This window comes from Corvus brachyrhynchos, unplaced genomic scaffold (assembly GCF_000691975.1).
Source record: "Corvus brachyrhynchos isolate BGI_N302 unplaced genomic scaffold, ASM69197v1 scaffold42, whole genome shotgun sequence".
Lineage (NCBI taxonomy): Eukaryota > Metazoa > Chordata > Aves > Passeriformes > Corvidae > Corvus > Corvus brachyrhynchos.
Window position 1 is genome coordinate 3,392,816 of NW_008237242.1, and position 18,339 is coordinate 3,411,154.

The 18,339-nt window shown below is 41.9% G+C and overlaps 1 protein-coding gene across 1 annotated transcript; it reads right to left on the minus strand.

The window, feature by feature from the left end:
- Positions 1-5,662: 5,662 nt before the first annotated feature.
- On the minus strand, positions 5,663-17,993 carry CCL28 (C-C motif chemokine ligand 28). The gene is made up of 3 exons (XM_008630629.2): positions 17,505-17,993; positions 7,221-7,347; positions 5,663-6,471 (listed from the first exon to the last, which is right to left on the minus strand). Exons 1-3 carry the CDS (start codon positions 17,566-17,568, stop codon positions 6,315-6,317), a joined length of 348 nt encoding a protein of 115 aa, XP_008628851.1. The 5' UTR covers positions 17,569-17,993; the 3' UTR covers positions 5,663-6,314.
- Positions 17,994-18,339: the final 346 nt, after the last annotated feature.

Here is an 18,339-nt window from a genome sequence, read left to right on the forward strand (position 1 = left end):
GGGGCTCGCACGGAGCTCTGCCAGCAGAATTGCTTCACGGAGGATATGATGGATGTCCTGCCCTGCCCTGCCCTGGATCTTCTCGTAACATTTTCGTCCGAGCTCGTTAAATCTTCCATGTGGCAAGCTGCACATCACGGGTTTACTGCTGACAAATTGGCAGTTAGCTAATGCGTGGATTCCTCCTGCGAGCCTCGCTTGCCTTTAGGCCACGAGATGATTTATATCCACCTACTCCACTGTTGCACATCCCCAGTGAACTGGGAGCACAAACGTCTGTTGTGGATGGGAAGTTGCTTGACAGAAGTCAAACACAAATTTTATAGCGTGGATAATTGGGTTGTAAACCACTGCTCAAGTTAAGGAAATGTACTCCCTTAGCAGCTGTCAGGTTCTGTGAGATCTGACTGCTATAGCTAGCAGAAGATACCACCTTGCTCGCCTCACACCACTCCAGGGTGTTAAACTGCCATCTTAGGGGCAGGTAAAAATACTGCAAAGGAAATGGAAAAGCCATCATTGAAAGTGTTAACTTCTGTCCTGTTTGTTCAATCTGTTTTGAACTTGTAGCTGTTTGCTGTGCCCCTGTCATGCAAAATCATCACAGATTTGTCACATAACTATCTGTAGTGCAAGGATTGAGAAATACCACTGAGAAATCGAGAGAAGTTTTTTCTGCACGTCTCCTGATAAGCTTGTGCCAGTCAGTGTACAAGCCAATTCCATTTGTTATTCTGAAAGAAACACGTTGACAAAATGCAAACTTGGTTGGTGATGGCGTAGTTACATCATGTTACATCATGTACACTGGTGCCTCCTGTGCCTACAGACCAAAGGGGCTTGTTAGGAAAGTTCATCTGCTCCGGGATTCTAAAACTTCAATTCCTTCTTCTTTTCCATTCCTGCCAACAAACAAACAAAACAACCAACCAACCAAAACCAACAACAACAAAAAAACCACCAAAACCCAACCAACCAACCAAAAAAATCCCACAACAAAAGCAAAACAAAACAAAACCAGCAGCAAAACAACCAACCAACCAAAACAGCAACCCAAAAAACAAACAAAACCAAAGAACCAGAACTAGAGCTGTATCCTTGTTCTAGACATCAAAATGGGTTCCTAATACCAGCCTCTCAACATTCACTTTGGTGGCAAAATGTTCCTGACATGGGGATGCCTGGACTGTCCTGGTTGTATGGAAGATGTGCTGGGAAGCAGATGGAGCAGCCCATCTCCCTGCTCCCTGGGGGCTCAGCTGGCTGTGCACAAGGCCAGCTTTGGTTCCCACATCTCAGGTAGCCTGGGATGGGACTGCCCTGGAGAAAGTAGTCTGATGGAGCTGTGAGAAGCCTCCATGGCCACCTCTTCCCTTTCGCTTGGGAGCCGTGTTCAAAGTTGGGCCTTTGCCAGAGGGGCATCATGAATGTGCCTGTGCCTGGTACGACCCTTGCTGATCCTGACCCAGTGACTTGACCCCCCAGCTTCACCTCCAACCTAATCATCCCTACAAACTTGTCTGGAAGCCTGGACTCTTGGTTGACCCTGTTTTGCCGTCACTGGCCCTGCTCTCTGTGTTTGTTTGGGCACTGTGAGTGCGTGCCCTTGGCCTGGTCACTGCCCTGCCTGCCACCTTGTAACTGCTCTGGCTGCACCTGCTCTTGCTGCTCCTGGCGATGTAAACCTGCTCACCTGGGAGCCTGCACTCAGGTGGCGGTTTCCTTCTGATAAATGTCTTATTTGCTTTCAAAATGGTGAAGTCAGAATTGTGTTTTGCAGTTCTTTTTGTGTGTGTGTGTGTGTATAGTCAACACTAAATGCAGATCTAAAAAATAATCTTTTTTATTACATCTTCTACTGGTCTCATTAAAATCCCTGACAAAATTACTAAGATTAGCTTGGGGAGGTGATCCATATTACTGCTTTCTTTCCCATGGTCTATGTATCTCTACCAGATATTTAGAGATTTACCTGGTCATTACACTGCTAAAAGCATTGCTTTTGTCTCCTCAGGATGTTTATGGATCCAGATGCTAATTTAAATTTGTATCAAGTCCAGATGTCCTCCTCTTGCAGACTAGTTTGATGACTAAGTCTTATAGCCCAAGATCTAGAGCCTACTTTTTCTTATTAATCAATACAATTTATTTTATAATTGTTGTCAGTAGTGTTGTTCTTTTTATCCAGCTTTATGAGACTATTTACTTTTCCTGCCCCAGAGTGTATTACAAGGGAATACTTAAAAAAATTACAATTGTTTCTTCACAAGAAAGGGTCTGTCTATGCTGCTGTTGCAATAGTCTACAATTGTTTTACACTAATTTCTTGTAAAGATTGCATTCATATCATTAAAGTTGTTGGTGAATCTTATTCCAAACCTCTTAGGTAATTAATTATAGTTCTCTAACCAAATTGTGCTTCGGACATGTGATTGCTCTATTTCCAGCCCAGCTAGTGAGAATGCAGGTCATTTTCCTTTCATGGCTGTAGAGTTTAATCAATCTGCCCAGGGAGATGTATAATCAAAAATTGTATTTGCAAGTTCTGTTTGTTAATTTGGACTAATGCATCAAATTGAGTGTTGCACCTCAGTAACCTTAGAACTGGAAACCTGAGAAAGGACAGGTTGTTTTAATAAAGATGGTACTACCAAAGAAACTCAGCATAACTCAGAATAACCTTGTCTCAGAAACATGCTCAGGTGTGCTACTGAGAGGGCAAGTGCATATCCTCTTCTTCTGTTAAGATCCAGGCTGTTTTGATAAAAGATGGGTTTGAATTTGAGCCTCTATCAACGTTTTTCAACTGTGTAAAAGTGTGTGGGAACTCCTAACCCAGTACTGCTTTGAAAGAAAAGTGTTTGCAGTGTTATGACTCACTTTCTAGTTTTAAGCAAGAGTATCAAATTCAGGGTGCTGGTTTTGCCTTAATAGACCAAACAGGTTCTTTGCTTCTCTTTAGCAGTTCTTAGGCAATGCTATCTGTGATTTTTTTAAAGCATCTTAAAAATGACTTAGAGGCTATCACATTAAGTTAATAACTGTTAAAATAAATGAAAAAGCCAGATTATAATAATCTGTTAAACTGTTTCTTAAAAGTGTGTAGGAGTGCCTTTACTGGAATTCTCAAGAATATTAATTACAAGCCTAATCTGGAACTTAATTCAATGGAAGTTACACTTCCAAGCCACTAAAATACTCACTGGGGTTTTCAAATGCAACCAACTACACCTTTAAGCCACTGAAACCCATTGAAAAGAGAGCTTTATTCAGCATTTTCAGGGAAAACAAAGTAATGAGCCCTAATAATCTCTTCCACCAAACAAGATGTTGAGATGAGTTTAGTGAAAAAGGCATTGATTTTATTTTGTTGCCAAGTACAAAATGGCAAAAGGTCAAAAATAATGCTCAGGTACAGAGAGTATGAGGTCACTCAAGCGAAGGTTTGGAAACTGGAACATTTTGCTTCTACATGTTGTGTTTCAGGGTTTAGGGATAAATGAAACTGTATGAGACAGTGGATCTTTCAAGTGCTGTTTTGATACTTCATATGCCATTACCAGGGAGGAACCTTTTTTTTTAGGTTGAATGACTGGTAGAAGTTTTTCTAATTCAATTCCTGAAAGAATGCACTGGAACCAAAACTTGAAATACAGCTGGTAGGAGGGAGTGGACTTTGTAATCTCATAATCTCTCACTTTGATCTACTGATTCCAGGAGAACCTGATAGAAGACATCACACTGAAGAACTCAAAGATGTAAACAAAAATATCAAAGGTCCAGTAAATGCAAGTATTTCAATAACATTTGAGTTGCAGGTTTGGTTGGGTCTTTAATTTCAAATATGAAGCAGGAATTGCTGAACTGATAAGAATCAAAGATGAGGAGGCCAGGGAAGCTGACAGTACAAAAACAAGTCACCACCAGTATCTGTACTGCTTTACAAACAGAAGAGAGAACTGCAGCTGTGCTGTGAACCTACAGCTGTCAGAGGACAGGTCTGCAAGCCAAGAGAACAGGGAGGTGTAGTTGCCAGCATATCAACCCGTTGCAAAGGAGAACAGCAGTACTGAGAGGGTTTTTTATTTGCTTGTTACGGTTCTTTATAAAAAAAATATTAATTTGTTCTACATTTCAAACTTGAAGTTTCTCAAGGTTCCTTTCCCTTTCCTTTCCCTTTCCTTTCCCTTTCCTTTCCCTTTCCCTTTCCCTTTCCCTTTCCCTTTCGCTTTCGCTTTCGCTTTCCCTTCCCTTTCCCTTCCCTTTCCCTTCCTGTCCCTTCTCTGGAAAGGTTGTTCCAGGCTCTAATCCTGTGAAATGCTCTCTCTCATAGAAGGGCCATGGAAATTGGGGTACAGTCCATGCTTTAGTCAGTATGTTGGGTACACTATACACTCAAAAGATCACTGGTTGCATTGATGGCACAAGTCTGAGGAGCTCAGATGCCATCATAAACCCACCCAGAAATCTGAGGGAAGGAAGAAGGTAAAATCTGGAATGCAGAGCAGAACATGAGGAAGAAAATAGAACTGCCAGAAACAGTAAACTGCTGCTGCCATATTGTAAAGAGCTTCTGCAATTTAGCATTCCTGGTGCTCTGCTGACCTAGGCCCAGGGGGGTTGGATTCTGTGTAATACCCATTAGCTAATTATCCATGTGGTGTCCAGGCAGTGCAAATGAAATGGTGGAAACCGTGTGCTGTTTCAGCTTGCATCAGCCAGGGTCACATCCTCTGCCTCAGCAGTGTGCTGAGCACAGCCTTGGGAGGAAGAGCCTCTGTGAGGCTCAGAGTCAGAGACGGCAGCCCCAGCTCCTGGTCCCAGCAGCAGGCTTCCTGGATACAGTTGCAGCAGGCAGAGGATGGAGCTATGCCATTGTATGTGCTGTACAAAATATTCCCTAGAATCTGGAAGAAGAGTTATATTAGTTGCCTCATCCCTGTCCAAAGGCTGTTGGCTCCTAAGAGCAGTAATGGTTTCTCTTATCTGTTTTGGAGGGAGTCAAGTTTCTCTCACCAGATTTGCATCTGTAAAGTATGGTGCTTATCTCTAGTGACCTTGCTTCGGTTTTTCATCTTCTTTCTTATTTAGGGAACATACCAGCAGCTGCTTCTATCCCCTATCATTGGCCTTGCTTTCTCCCATGCTTTCAGGATGTAGTTTTACATAAAAATTTCAAAACAAATGCAAGAGGCAACTCAGAGGAATTCACTTAAGTCAGATGCAGTGATTGAAAAAAAACAGTAATTGCTGGGGGAAGAGGAGAAAGAATGGAATTGTGCTGCTATAAGTATTTTTGGCTCACTAGATGTATGCATTCTATGGCACTTACTCTTTTAAAAACCTCTCTTCTCCGTCCTCATTTGCTGCTTTCTGTGTACGTGTCTGTGAGGAGAGGTGCTGTTGATGAGATGTCTTTGTGAAAACACTAAATTACTTGGAAGTTTCCAGGAAGCAGGGAGGAAATCAGGACTGTGCCACACAGGAGAAGGCAGTGCTGTGCAGTGGAAGAGAGGCTATGGAGTGGCCAAGCTGTCATCACTGCTAGTCTTCAAAAAAGGCCTTGAGGGACACACGTAAACTTCAGTCCTAATTATGAGAAATTCAGCAAAGAGAGTAGGAAGGACCCATCTGAAGGATCTGAGTAGGGAACTGAACAAACAAAAGCAATAGGATGATCTTTATTGCATAGCTCTGAATGCCACACTTTGAGTCCTATGGACAGGCTTGGATATTATCACTGAAATTACATTTCATAATAGTAACAGCTGGGAGCAGAGATTGTTTGGAATAGGTAAAAGACATGTTTTTGGCAAACTTAAACTGTAACTGTCTGAAATTGTGTTTGTAAAACTAGGTAAGATGAAGAAAAAAGAAAGATTAATGACTGGAAGAATATAAACGAAACAGGCAACAGCATGAAGATGACTGCAGACAGGGAAGAATAAGGACCAAGGATAGGACTGGAAACAAATGGAGGAATGTGAAGGAACAGTATGTTAAAACAGAAATCACAAGGGAGGTTGCGATGAAGGCAGGGTGAGAAAGAGGAAGATTTAAGTCTGCCAAAAGATCCAGGAGGTACAGTGAGCACTTGCTACAAGACATTACCAGGAACACCTTGTCATTTGTCTGATAATCTGATCAGCATCGTTCTGAGTACAAGTGATGTTTTCTGCCTCTGCTTTCTCTGGCACATAGAGATTTGAAAAGTTATTTTAATGCAACAATCATCCATCACTGGTAAAATATGGTATCCTTGCTTGCAGTGCCCTATGCCACAGTATCTTCATCATGGGGCTTGCTTCATCTTGCTACTGTTTCCGTTCTTTCTGTTTGGTAATTCTGATTCTTCTCTGCTTTCTAAAATGAGATTTGATCCTGTGAATCTTGTGCTTCATCTTCTTCATCATTTTTTTGACTTTTCTATTCCATGGATTCACACAGAACTTTTTGCCTTTTATGTGGAGACTGACAGAGAAAAAAAATGGTTGTCAGTTTCAAAGAAAAAAAGTAAAAATCCCAGCTTTTAAAAATCATCATACTTATCACTCACCTACGAAGACCACAAAGTTGGACTTGGTTCATCTTAAATTATATTTTATACTGTATTTATTCACTTTTTCTTCTGGTTTCAAATATGTTAGGATCTAAGTTTTACATTATTAAACTTACATTCCAAAATCTGAAAAAAAGCTTTACTACTTCAGTGCAAAAAGATCCACGGTGCAAAGCAGTACATTTCTATGGCCAATAAATAAGCAGACCACTGTATAATTATTGACTGTCATGATTATCATGCAAAAGTCTAGAAAATGTACCAATGTAATCCAAACAGTGTGACATTGTACCAGAAAAAAAAAAATAGAAATAGCTTATTTGCGAAAGTAAAGCTGATTTAATGAGTTTAGGCAAGGTTTTTAGGGGATAAATAATTGGAAAAAGCAGATAAATCTTAAGGTGCATGAGTAATTTCTCAGTTCTAAAAATAAAGCAAGTGTCAATGAAGGCTGAATAATATTCAGTATTATTACTGAAAAAAGAATTAAATTTTAACAATCAAGTTTAAAGAGCACAAGGAAGGACAATTCTTAAATCACATACAATGTCAGTTTTTGAATTTGTGTTAGCTTTCCAAGATTCTACTTATTTAAATGCTGCCTAATAGATTTTAACTTGCAGTATCCCTTTCACAGGGAAGGACACAAAATATCTCTTACATAACAGCCTCTAGGTGACACAGGCCATCAGCTTTCTGGATTTCAAACCTCTCCACTCTTCTGAGAATTCCTTTCGGAATTTCATCTGAAATTTTTGTGCAACAGTCAAAGGCCCCAGGAAACAAAGCTAAAAAGAGGAATAGCAATGTTAGAAACAACACAGATATGAGAGGGACAAGTCATAGTTTGACTGCACAGAATCACAGAGGGGTTGAGGTTGGAAGGCACCTCTGGAAGTCATCTGGTCCAGCCCCCTGCTCAAGCAGGGACATCTGGTCTCTGCATCCTGCTTGAGCTTTGCTCCCAGCCCCTGATAATGTGGTTAGCTTAATTAACTCCTTTTCCTGAGAGAAGCAGCCATTCTGTGACCAAGCAAGTCATGTCTTCATGCCCCTTCCCTCATTATGAAGCCCTGGAGGAATTTCCTGAGAAACAAGAGACAAACCAATCAGACTTCTATTTCTGTTCCCTACTAGCCCCCAGCCTCCCATCATTTCTCCCTAGATGCAGGACTTTGCATTTCCCCTTGTTGAACTTCATGAGCTTCCTCTCTGCCCATTTCTATGTCAGCAAAATCATGTGGTACATCAGCTACAGCTCCCAGTTTGTTATCATCTGCAAACATGCCACAGGCACATTCTGTTCCATCATCCAGGTCTTTAGTGAAGACCATGTTGACCTCTGGGGTTTGTGGCACCAATTACAACACTCTGAACCTGGTCCTTCATTCAGTTTTCTATCTGCCTCAATCTTTACTTGTCTACCCTATACTTTGTCAGCTTGTCTATGATGGTATTACAAGAGACAGTATCAAAGACTTTCCTGAAGTCAAGGTACACAAAACACATCTCTCTCATCTTGACCAATATGCTAGTCATGTTACTGGAGATGGCTACCACGTTGGTCAAGCATCATCTCCCCATCATAAATCCATGCTGACCACTCCTGATGACTGTCTTGTCCTTCAGATCTTGGGAAATGCTTTCTCAGGGGATTTTCTTCATCACCTTCCCAGGGACTGAGATGAGGTTGAGCAGCCTATAGTTCTCTGGATCTCCTTCTTGCCCTACTTGAAGATAGGGGTAATAATTGCTTTCTATCTTCAAGAACCTCTCCCAGTTGCCATGACTGTTCAGAGGTAACTGACAGTGGCCTCCCAATGACGTCAACCAGCTTCCTCAGCACTGGTTGTGCCCCATCCTATCTCTCCTGTGGCCTTATATGTGTCCAGTTTTTAAAAGTGGTCTCTAGTTTGGTCCTTTGCTGCTGACAACAAATCACCCTTGCTGCAGACATTCCCTCTGGTCCCAGGAACATGGGATTCTTGAAGCCCAGTTTGCATGGTAAAGAGTAAGACAAAGGTGGTGTTGAGTACCTCAGCCTTATCCATGTAATTTGTCACCAGTTGCTCTGTCTGATTTAGCAGTGGGTTTTCATATTCACTCCTCTTTCTTTTGTTATTTATGTACTTGTGGAATATTTTGTCACATGTCACATCCCTTGACAGATTCAACTCCAGCTCAGCTTTTTCTTTATCTTTCCTAACCTTATTCCTGCATTATCAGAGAACTCTCTACTCCACTTGGGTCACCTGGCACTGCTTCCACCCCTTTGTTTTTGCTTTCCACACATTGTTTTTACATTCTGGTGCAGTTAAAAGCTCTGAGCACATCCAGCCAGGTCTCCTGACACACTGCTTGGGTTTCTGTTTGTCAGGACAGACCTTTCTAATGCTTGGAGGGGTTGACCATTGAACATCAGCCAGCTCTGCTTGACCCCTCTTCTATCCAGAATCATATTCCATGGGATTCTTTCAAACTTCTGAAGAGGTTTTAAATCTGCTCTTATTAAATCCAGGGCCATCCATCTTGCTTTTTGCCCTGCTCACTTCTCCTAGAATCCCAAACTCCACCATCTTATGGACACTGTAGCCAATTCTGCCTCTGATTTCAGGCCCCTGACTAGGTCTGCCCTGTTGGCAAGTATCTCGTCCAGCTGAGTGCTTTGCTGTGCCAGTTCCTGGATTACTTGTCATGGAAGATGTCATTAATGCACATCAGAACTTACAGATTGTTTGAGCACTGTTGTATTGCCCTTGCAGCAGATCTCAGCATAGTCAAAGTCCCCCCATGAAGACTAAGGCCTGTGAATATGAGGATTTTTCCATCTGTTTGAAGAAGGCTGCAGCTTCTTCTTCCTGGTCAGGAGGTCTATAGCAGACCCCCACATTACCATGTCACTCCTGTTGGTCTGCCCACTAATCCTGACTGTAAGCTCTCAGCTCGTGCCCCATCCCCAGGCAGAGTGCACTCCTGCTGCCCTCTTGCATAAAGGCCAACTCCCTCTCCTTGCCTTCCAGCCTGCTCTTCCAAAAAGCCCATATCCCTCAACTTCAGCACAGCAGTGACATGGGCCAACCCTGCACATGTCCCTGAGCTCAGTGCAGCTGCAGCCACACATCACACTCTTGTTTGCTGCCCATGCTGCACGCCTGAGTGGAAGGGCAATTCGGAGTGCTGTCAAGGGCTAGTTATCTTCACAGCTTTTGTGGTGAGATACTGTCTTTTCAGTTTCTCCCACAAGAGAGATTGGTGGTTTAGTTGTTTAAATAACAGTTTCCTTTACCCCTCCTTGTGCATGTGTATGTAAAGGTTTGTTACAGTTCTATAAAAGTAATTTTTAAAGATTTATTTTTACTTGTGGATCACCAACATTAATGACATAGGAACTGTCAGGAGTATAGTTTAAAAGCTCTGCCTTTTGAGGTCAAATCAGGCCCATTATCTTTTGTTATCTTTTTGAAATTATTAATGTTCTTGTTCGGCTTTGTGTTTTCTTTTACCCCAAGGGCTCCCAGGATTGAATGTGCCTTCACTATGGAATTATCTCCTGCAGATTTTTTCCTGTTTGCTATTACCATTTTGAAAATAAAATGTCACCGAACTTTAAAAAGCAGATCATAAATCTAGGTGGGCTTTTATTTTTAAAGATAAATACTAACATTTTGAGGTTTGATTTTCTTCTGTGCTAGCACAGAAATAGATCTTCTAAAAGGGATTTCCTCCATCAGTTCAAGGACAAGCAAAGCTGTATTGCTCAGGGATTTATCTAGGATGAAGGTCTCAGTATTAAACCCACGCTTCAAAGTGAGCACGGCAAGGACCCCTGTGTCTCAGACCTTGAACTAATGTGGGAGAAGTGGGGAGAGAGTCTTCCTATTCGTTTTCATTTTTCTTCCTATCCGAGCTTTCCCTAGGTAATCATTTAGCCTTGAACACAAGAGTCATGAACTAGAAAAAAAAACCAGAGAATCAATTTCAGCTTCAGTAAGCAGGAGATAAGAAGTGTGTTTAAAAATTTTCCTGTAAGCAAGACAATTGTGTGCTCTGCACCTTAGAAGAGTGCTTGCTGAAATCTGGAATAATAGATGCTGGCACAGCTGTAGCAGTGAGCTCGAGCAGCCAGCGATGGAGCTGCAGTCGCTGGAGAGCAATAACATTGCCCACTGCTGCTTGCAGGGGCATTTTGTAGCCGTGGGCGTGATGACAAAGCCCTGGGATCTCACAGTCAGAAGGGAGGGGGAAAGGCAGAAGCTGGCCCAGCAGCTGTCTCCTCAGCAACCCAGAGAGGAGGGCTATAAATAATCATATGCTGCAGAAGGACTAATTAAGTGTTGAATGTTACCTGTTATTTCCCCATTGTTCTTTGTTTTTCTCTCTTCAACAGCATACTTCTTAGGAAGCAAGTTAATTGATGTTCACAAATGGAAATTCAGCTCATTGAGCATCATTAAGTTTAAGGTTTTTTCTGGGTCCTCAAGGTAGAGTTGGTAAAACTAAATTAAATACTTTTGTCATTGCCAGCCAGCTCCTGACAGAAGGATTCTGTCAGATAAAAACTTAAGGAAGAGTAATTATATTTTAAACTCTATCTATCTATTTTAAACTCTATCTATCTATTTTAAACTCTATATTTAAACTTGCCTGCTGTGCTTTTTGGGGAGGTCTAGTTCTGTACTTCTTTGGGGTCTAGTAAACTAAAATACTTGGCAAGACCAGTACTACCAGCTCCTGTGGAATGGCTGAGTATTACCAGAGGTATTAGGGAGAACCAGCTGTTCCCTGAACTATTCCTCAATTGGTTTTGCTGATGCTTGGCTACTATATCTTTCCCTCATCCTACTTTATATACTTAAATACTATACATCACTTGCTTTGATACTCAGATCTGAACTATCAGCATTGCACTTTACAATGCACTATATAGCACCATGTTAGCCATTTGTACACTTTGTAACTGAAAATTATGAAATTAATATTGATGTACTTTTATAGCTTTGTAAGGAAAAATATACACAGGCTCAACCAAGGAGAATAAAGCAAAACTCCTGATGCATCCAGCTGGGCTTGTGTGTGTCTTGCTGGGCACTGCTGACTGGCTGCCCTTTTGCAACAAACTTAACCAACAGGAGTTGCATCCTTTAGCAACTTGTTTAGAGCTCCACCTTCATACACCACTCACATGACCAGAGTTGCCGTTTTAGAGCAATTCATTCACCCTCTGCTCAGTCAATCTTTGACCTGGAGCATTGGATGCCACTGACATCCAACCCATGCGGCTGTACAAAAGCTGTGCCCTGCAGCATAAGCACAAGCAACAGGCTTCGTGTGAAATTGGGGAATGCCTCAACGGAAACCAGGCTGAAATTCTGCATAAAATGTAAATGAGTGGTGCTTATGTTCTTGCTAACGAGGCAAGAGAATTTCTTAGGGAGATTGAGAGTCTGCTAGTACTTTTTATTAGAGGTATGTGCCTGGGGAGGCTTTCTTGTCTTCACAGGTATGTATTCATTGAGGAGTTCTGATGTGCACTGGTTTTTTGAAGAAAAAGAAGCTGTCACCTTTAAATATTTTTTTTGTATTTTTGTTATGTGTATGAAAGCACAGCTACAAGATGGAAAATAGACAATCTGTGAATCATAGATGAATGCATGGCATGAGGGTCTTTCTGTCGGAGAACACGAAAGTGTCACCAGCAACCTTCTGTTGACAGAGGCACTTATGATAACTGGTACCTTTTTACATGGAAGTCAGTTTTAAAAGTGATTTTTTTTCCTGTGTGTGAAGAATGAGAGCAGTGAGCCAAGGAATTCCTTTATTTCCCCAGAGCCCGGGAGAGCTGATGCTGCTCTCATGGAGCATTGAGCCATCCTGCAGCTCCATTGTTACTATAATTTCATTCTAATCCTGCAAGTGGGAAGAAATTAGGAGGTAATAAGCAAAGCTAACCATTTCAGCCCAACCCAGGGCCATGGTCTTTTGTGGTTTCAGCAATTAGATCAGGGTTATTAGTAATTGTTAATCTAAACAGTGGTTAAAAAGAAAGGACTGTGAGTTTGCACATGGATGTTGGAATGGCCTTTTTTGTGCCATTTATCAGTCAATGGGATTTTTTCGGTGCTTCTGATTTCATTTGTCTCTGTCACTCAGTGGCACAGTAAGAAATACACAGCAGCTCACCCAAAAATTATTTAGACCTGTTGTGTAACATTGAGACTCCTAAAGCTAAAGGAGCTGCTGAAAGGACTGACAAGCTTAGTGGTGGACCTTGGGACAGAAGGGATTCCTCTGTTGTTATCTGTTGTTATTTCAGCAGGTGATATTACCTATTTTGGTATTTCTTCCCTGGGAACTCCAGGGAATGACCTGTTGTTTTCAAAGTTATTTAGCACATTCATTAAAAAAACCCAAAAACCAACACGAACAAACAAACAAAAAACACCCCAAAAAACCAGCCAGAGAAATAGTCCTTGCACAGAACAGAAGGAGTTGGAACTGAATGATCTTTAAGGCCCCTTCCAACATAAACCATTCTATGACTGAAGTGCAATACTTGGGAATGGAGCACAGTGAAAACAAAGCCTCTCCTGGAACAAGACCTCCATGAGTACTGTCCATTACATCTGTCTTTACATTTTAGTGGATCATTATCAAATCTCTTTGACTGCCTAAACTTCTTTTTCCATTTCCTATCTGCTTCCTGACAAAATTTACTCCCTAGGAACTTGTCTTACCCTTCCGCTCTATTTTTTTCATTGTCATGCTCAAACTTGGGAGCCACATGTTAATCAGCCAGAGGAGGCTGGTCATTTACGGTTCAGGCAAGAAATACTAAAAACAATTATTGGTGCATGCGCGGCTTCTGGGGCCCCAAAGAACTTTTCCATCCTTCTTCGGTTTCAGGCTGATATTCCAAGATTTGCCAAGTCTTTTGGGGGAACTGTCGTGCCTGATGAAGAGCCCTCTTGTGGCACACAGCGGGAGCATGCTGGGCTCTTGTACTGCTCTTGACTGCAGTTTCAGGCAGGTGGGACTGGGCAGGGGGAGGGCAGAGCACTGGTAAGGAAAGAAAGTGGTTCTGCCAGCCTCCTCCATAGAGAATTTAACACAGCAGGACAGGTCTTTGCCTCATGAAGGAGGGCCAGATAGAGAAAAAAAGAGGAGATGATGCCACATGGAAATAGATGGTGAGTGGTGGAGCCATTGTGTCCCCAACCCCTGTACTTGCTCTTAACTATTGGTTTCATTTTGGTCTTTTTGACTAAACATGATAAAGAAATCCCTGTGCTTTAAGCAAGAACAGTACGGAAGGCATTTTTCCTTCCTTTCTCCATTTCCCTCCACTCCAGACCCAACCCAACTGCCTTAGGCAGGACTTGTGCAACTCTTCACAAGTTTCACTCCAGCAGTCAGTGTTTTCACCAGGCTTCTGGTGGTCCCCCCTGGATCCTGCTGGCAGCACACAGCATCCTGTCAGTACTGCTGGCAGAGCACCTGGCTGACCTTTGTGAACTGCATGTAACCCATGAACTGCTGAGTGAAAGGCTGTGCTGTATTTGTTCTTTTACCAGGACAGTTCTTGAATTTACACAAACTAAGGGAGCCCGGCAAGTATGGATAACATTATCAAGCAGGTTGGGTTCTCCCAACACATTGTGTGGTCTGAGGGAATGCTTCTCTTCCATGGTGAGATCCATAAATCTGAGGCACTTTCTATGTTGAAATGTGAGACCTGCCTCAAGTTCACCCTGAATGAACCTCTGCACACATTGCACAAGTTTGGCACACCTGTGCTATTAGCAGCAGGCATTAGGTGTTTCCTAGTGGAATTCTTTTGTGGTTACAAAGTAGGCTTTGTACATCTGGAAAGAAAACCCACACAACTTTGCACTGATTAATCAGATTGACATCTCGCTTATTCAGAACATTGTGTGATATGCTCTGGTATCAATACAGCCATTTCCACAGACGAGTTTCACTAGTCCCATGTTGTTGGCTTATGAACATAGAATCCAGGCTCTGCTCTTGGAGGGAAATTTACTATCACATCACCTACACTTAATAGTAACTACTGTAAGGCAGCTTATTTAGCACTCATTTCATTAAGCTATCAGAAAGTGTTCCTCTCATTTAAAACAAGCTTGAGGCTATTTTAAGAGTTCAGCACATCAAGGCAGGTTTTTTTCAGCTTAACCTAAAGCAAGCCAATAACTATTTCATTATGCAGAAGGCTCTGATCCTGGTTGACAGGTGAGCAAAGAAGGATGCTAGGATTCTTGGCAAATGCAGCATAGACATAGTCTGTAAAAACTAAGGAGGTTGCTTAATAGCTGGATTTGAGAGGCGAACTCAAATGCTGAAAAATGTTCTAATGCATCCTACTATTTTGACATGGTAATACACACAGTTAAAGCACAGTTCGGAGACAGAGTTTAAAAAAAGATAGAAGGGGTTCTAAGCTATAACCATATAACCATAAACAATAATACATATATATATATATAAAGCATGCTATATAAAGAATAAATACAAATGAAGCTATGCAGTGATGCTTTTCCTGTTTTGCTATGAGGACTGCTGTTAATATGGACATTTTCAAAGCTGGAAGGCTGACTGGAAATGGATAGATGTCTATTTCATACAAGTCAGGATTTTCACATGGGTCTTTGTCCATCAAATCATGATCAGTTTGCAAGCTGTCTGTCTCCATACAACATCCTTGGTTCTTGAATTACAGAGCATCAAGGAAATGCAGGCTGAAAATTGGCAAAACAGAGTGTAATACTAATGTAGTCAAAAACCCAGTAATATCTACTACCTTAACAGAAGGGGAAATTTCTGGTGTTCCTAGCAAAAACAAACATCACAATGTCTTTCATATTAAGATGCAAAAAGAAGCTGTCATGTGAACATAAATCTGGTTTGTTTCTATAAAGCAACACATTTTGAAAAGAGGGAACCCATCTCCCACACTGCACAGACCAGACTAACATTACTGGAGTACCTTCAGTAGGATAACTCCAGATAACTCCTTTGGGAAGTCTCAGACAGTCTTATTTAGTTGTTATTCCTATGCAGTAGCATCAAACATTTGGTGCGGATGTTATTATTGTATGTGTACTTCTCTCTTCATATCTTCAGGATGAATACATGTAGGAGCTTCCAGAAGAGAACTCTGTCTTCTCAAATTGAAATTCAAACCAACAATCTTTGGAATAAGCTCCATTGTCCAGCCTGCTGCATATTTCATGCAGTGCTGCCCCCTTCACTGCAGGTGTAGGACCCTGTAAATCCCTGGCACTGAGATGTGATCATGGAAGATTACCAGGGTTTTTTAAAGTAAAATTGCAAAAACTTCTTTTTAATTATATTTTGGGACATGGGGGTAGAGGGGTGGAGGTTGTGGAGGGGGAAATCCCCATCACACTCTACAGAATACCTCAATCTTGTTTTCTGGCCTTGCCTGGCTGGGCCATGTTTAAAGCCTGTGGCTAGGTGTGATTTTGGCCAACAGATGGCTTTCCTGGCCTCTCTCAACAGCTACTAATTCACATCCATAAGCAAAGGAAACTTCTGCAAGTTTACACGTACGAGCCCAAATTTTACTTGTATATCTACTGTCACCCTGAAATAAATGGAAGCATAATGGTGAGCCTAAGAAGCGTAAGCCTAGGTAGGGTTAAGCCCAAATCTGGTTCAGCTCAGGGTAGGGTGTGCCTGTGCCCAGCTAGCCACCTGCAGTTCTTCTCATTTTTACTGTGGGTTCTGCCATTTGAGTATTGTAGCCAAATATGGAGCATGTCTGGATGAGGAAAGTTAGGTGGTAAAGGCATTTCCCCTGTGTCAGGTGGTTCAGTGTGAAAGAGCTGTTCTAAGAGAACCTTTACTTTGACCTGTGCATGTACGTGTCAGTGCTATTGTGCAAGACCTTGCTGACTGGCCAGATCATATATCTAGAACAAAAGCACTTGCAGAGCCTTCCTACGCCAGCAGGTGCAGTGGCCATTTTAACAGAATAGAATTTTAAGGCAGATTTTTTCCCTGTGTTGTCTAAATCTTCAAAGAATTCCACAATTCCTAATCCTACTTAAGCCAATAGAGCCTGAGAAAGGATCATCCTCCAGAATCTGAGTTACCTTCTCTGTGAACACAGTTTATTTTACAGTAAAAACTTACAAAGAAAAACTAAGAATTCAAGTACAGCATTGCCTAGTTGGTTTTGAAAACTTTTAAAGTTGTTCTATTTTTCAAAAATTTTTAATAAATTTTAAGTTTAAAGTTAAGTTTGCTTTTCAAGTGTTATTTGATCTCCTGAATCCTTGAGACATGCTGCACTGAATGCACAGCAAAGTTCTGCTGGGAGAAATCAGTTACTTGAAGTTTGTCATAAAAAGTTTTTTGAAACCTCTGCCACCCAGGGCAACTTCACTTTAAAGGAAAAAGACCAAGTGATTTTCTAAACATATTTCCTCTGGGAAGCTTGTAAAGGAGGAATTTACACCTGAACTTGAGAGATCCCTTTAAACAAATACTGACATTTTACTAGGTGTTCCCTCAGGAAATCACTGCTTTAAAGGTCTTACACCTTAAGCAGCTAAAATTTTTGTGATACGTTTCCTATGACAAATAACTCACATGACTTTTCCTTGCTTAGCCACTTCACAGAATTATAACCTGTCCACACCTGTTGTGGAAACATCAGGTTTACAGAGAAAATTCTCAGGTTAAGCCCTGACTCCAATGAAAATGCCAATTGCTCTGTGCAGTCAAGGCAGCCAGGTTTGACTTTCTGAAGAAAAGCAGCACAGACCTTTATGTTATCACTTCTAGTCCTGTGTAGAGCTGCAAAGGCTCAAGCAGACACTGTTCCGTGTAGCCACACTTCAGGTCTTTTTTTCTTGAAAAGATTAAAGTATAGAGATAGATGAAGTACAGTTTTACTTACTCTCAGACGTCTGACTAACCATGACTGCTAGAACAACCAAAAGAGTGACAAATTTCACATCCATTCCTCCTTGGAGCTGCAGGAGCACAGACACAGATCAGGCGGTGAGCTGCAGGACTAACACCTGACCCTACCCGCTGGCTGCTGGGGATGAACGTGCGTTAAAGCCCCACCCTGAGCAGCAGCTTGGCGTCGGGTCCGTCCTGTGTGGCAAAAATCAGCAGGATTCCTCCTCTCACCTGTAGACACCTTCACCTGTATTCCACCTCTTACCTGTATTCCTCCTCACACCTGTAGTGTGGTTCAGTGTTTTGCCAGATGGGAAGATAGGCTGTATTCCACACAGTTCCCCAAGATGGTACTGCCTTACAGCCAGATCCCCGCAGCCCTCCTCACTGATGAGGCTCTTCAGCAACAGACTTGCAGGGTAGGAGTACTTCAGAAACAAGTACTTGCAGGATTAAGGATTAAGAAAAAAACTCCTCTGCTATTAGGTGTCAACTCCATGGAAGCTACATGTGAAATGCTGTGGGCCAAACCTGCTGTAGTACAAACAGGTACAACCTCAAGGAGACCCCAGCCTTGCGCTAGCTTTGCCCTGTTCATTGACCTATGAATTTTCAGTCTGTAAGGACCATGTTACTCCTGTCACACTTGGCTTTCAGGATTGTTTCAAAGCTTCCAAACCCCTAAAAAAATTACTGTGTGGTTTCAGTCTGAACTGAGCACTGTGGCTGTAAGGGTAGCAAGCTGCTGCTGTACTCCAACCCTGCCAGTGCAGTGCAGGCTGCCTGCTTTGACCTTTCCCAGGGCTGAGCTAGAAAAATCCATCTGA

Bases quoted from the DNA above. Each gene is read 5' to 3' on its own strand.
- CCL28 (XM_008630629.2), bottom strand. From the start codon at position 17,568: ATGGATGTGAAATTTGTCACTCTTTTGGTTGTTCTAGCAGTCATGGTT. The intron at 7,348-17,504 runs GTAAGTAAAACT...TCCTCTTTTTAG, and splicing joins GGTTAGTCAGACGTCTGAGA to CTTTGTTTCCTGGGGCCTTT. The intron at 6,472-7,220 runs GTAAGAGATATT...TTTCTCTGTCAG, and splicing joins TGTCACCTAGAGGCTGTTAT to TCTCCACATAAAAGGCAAAA.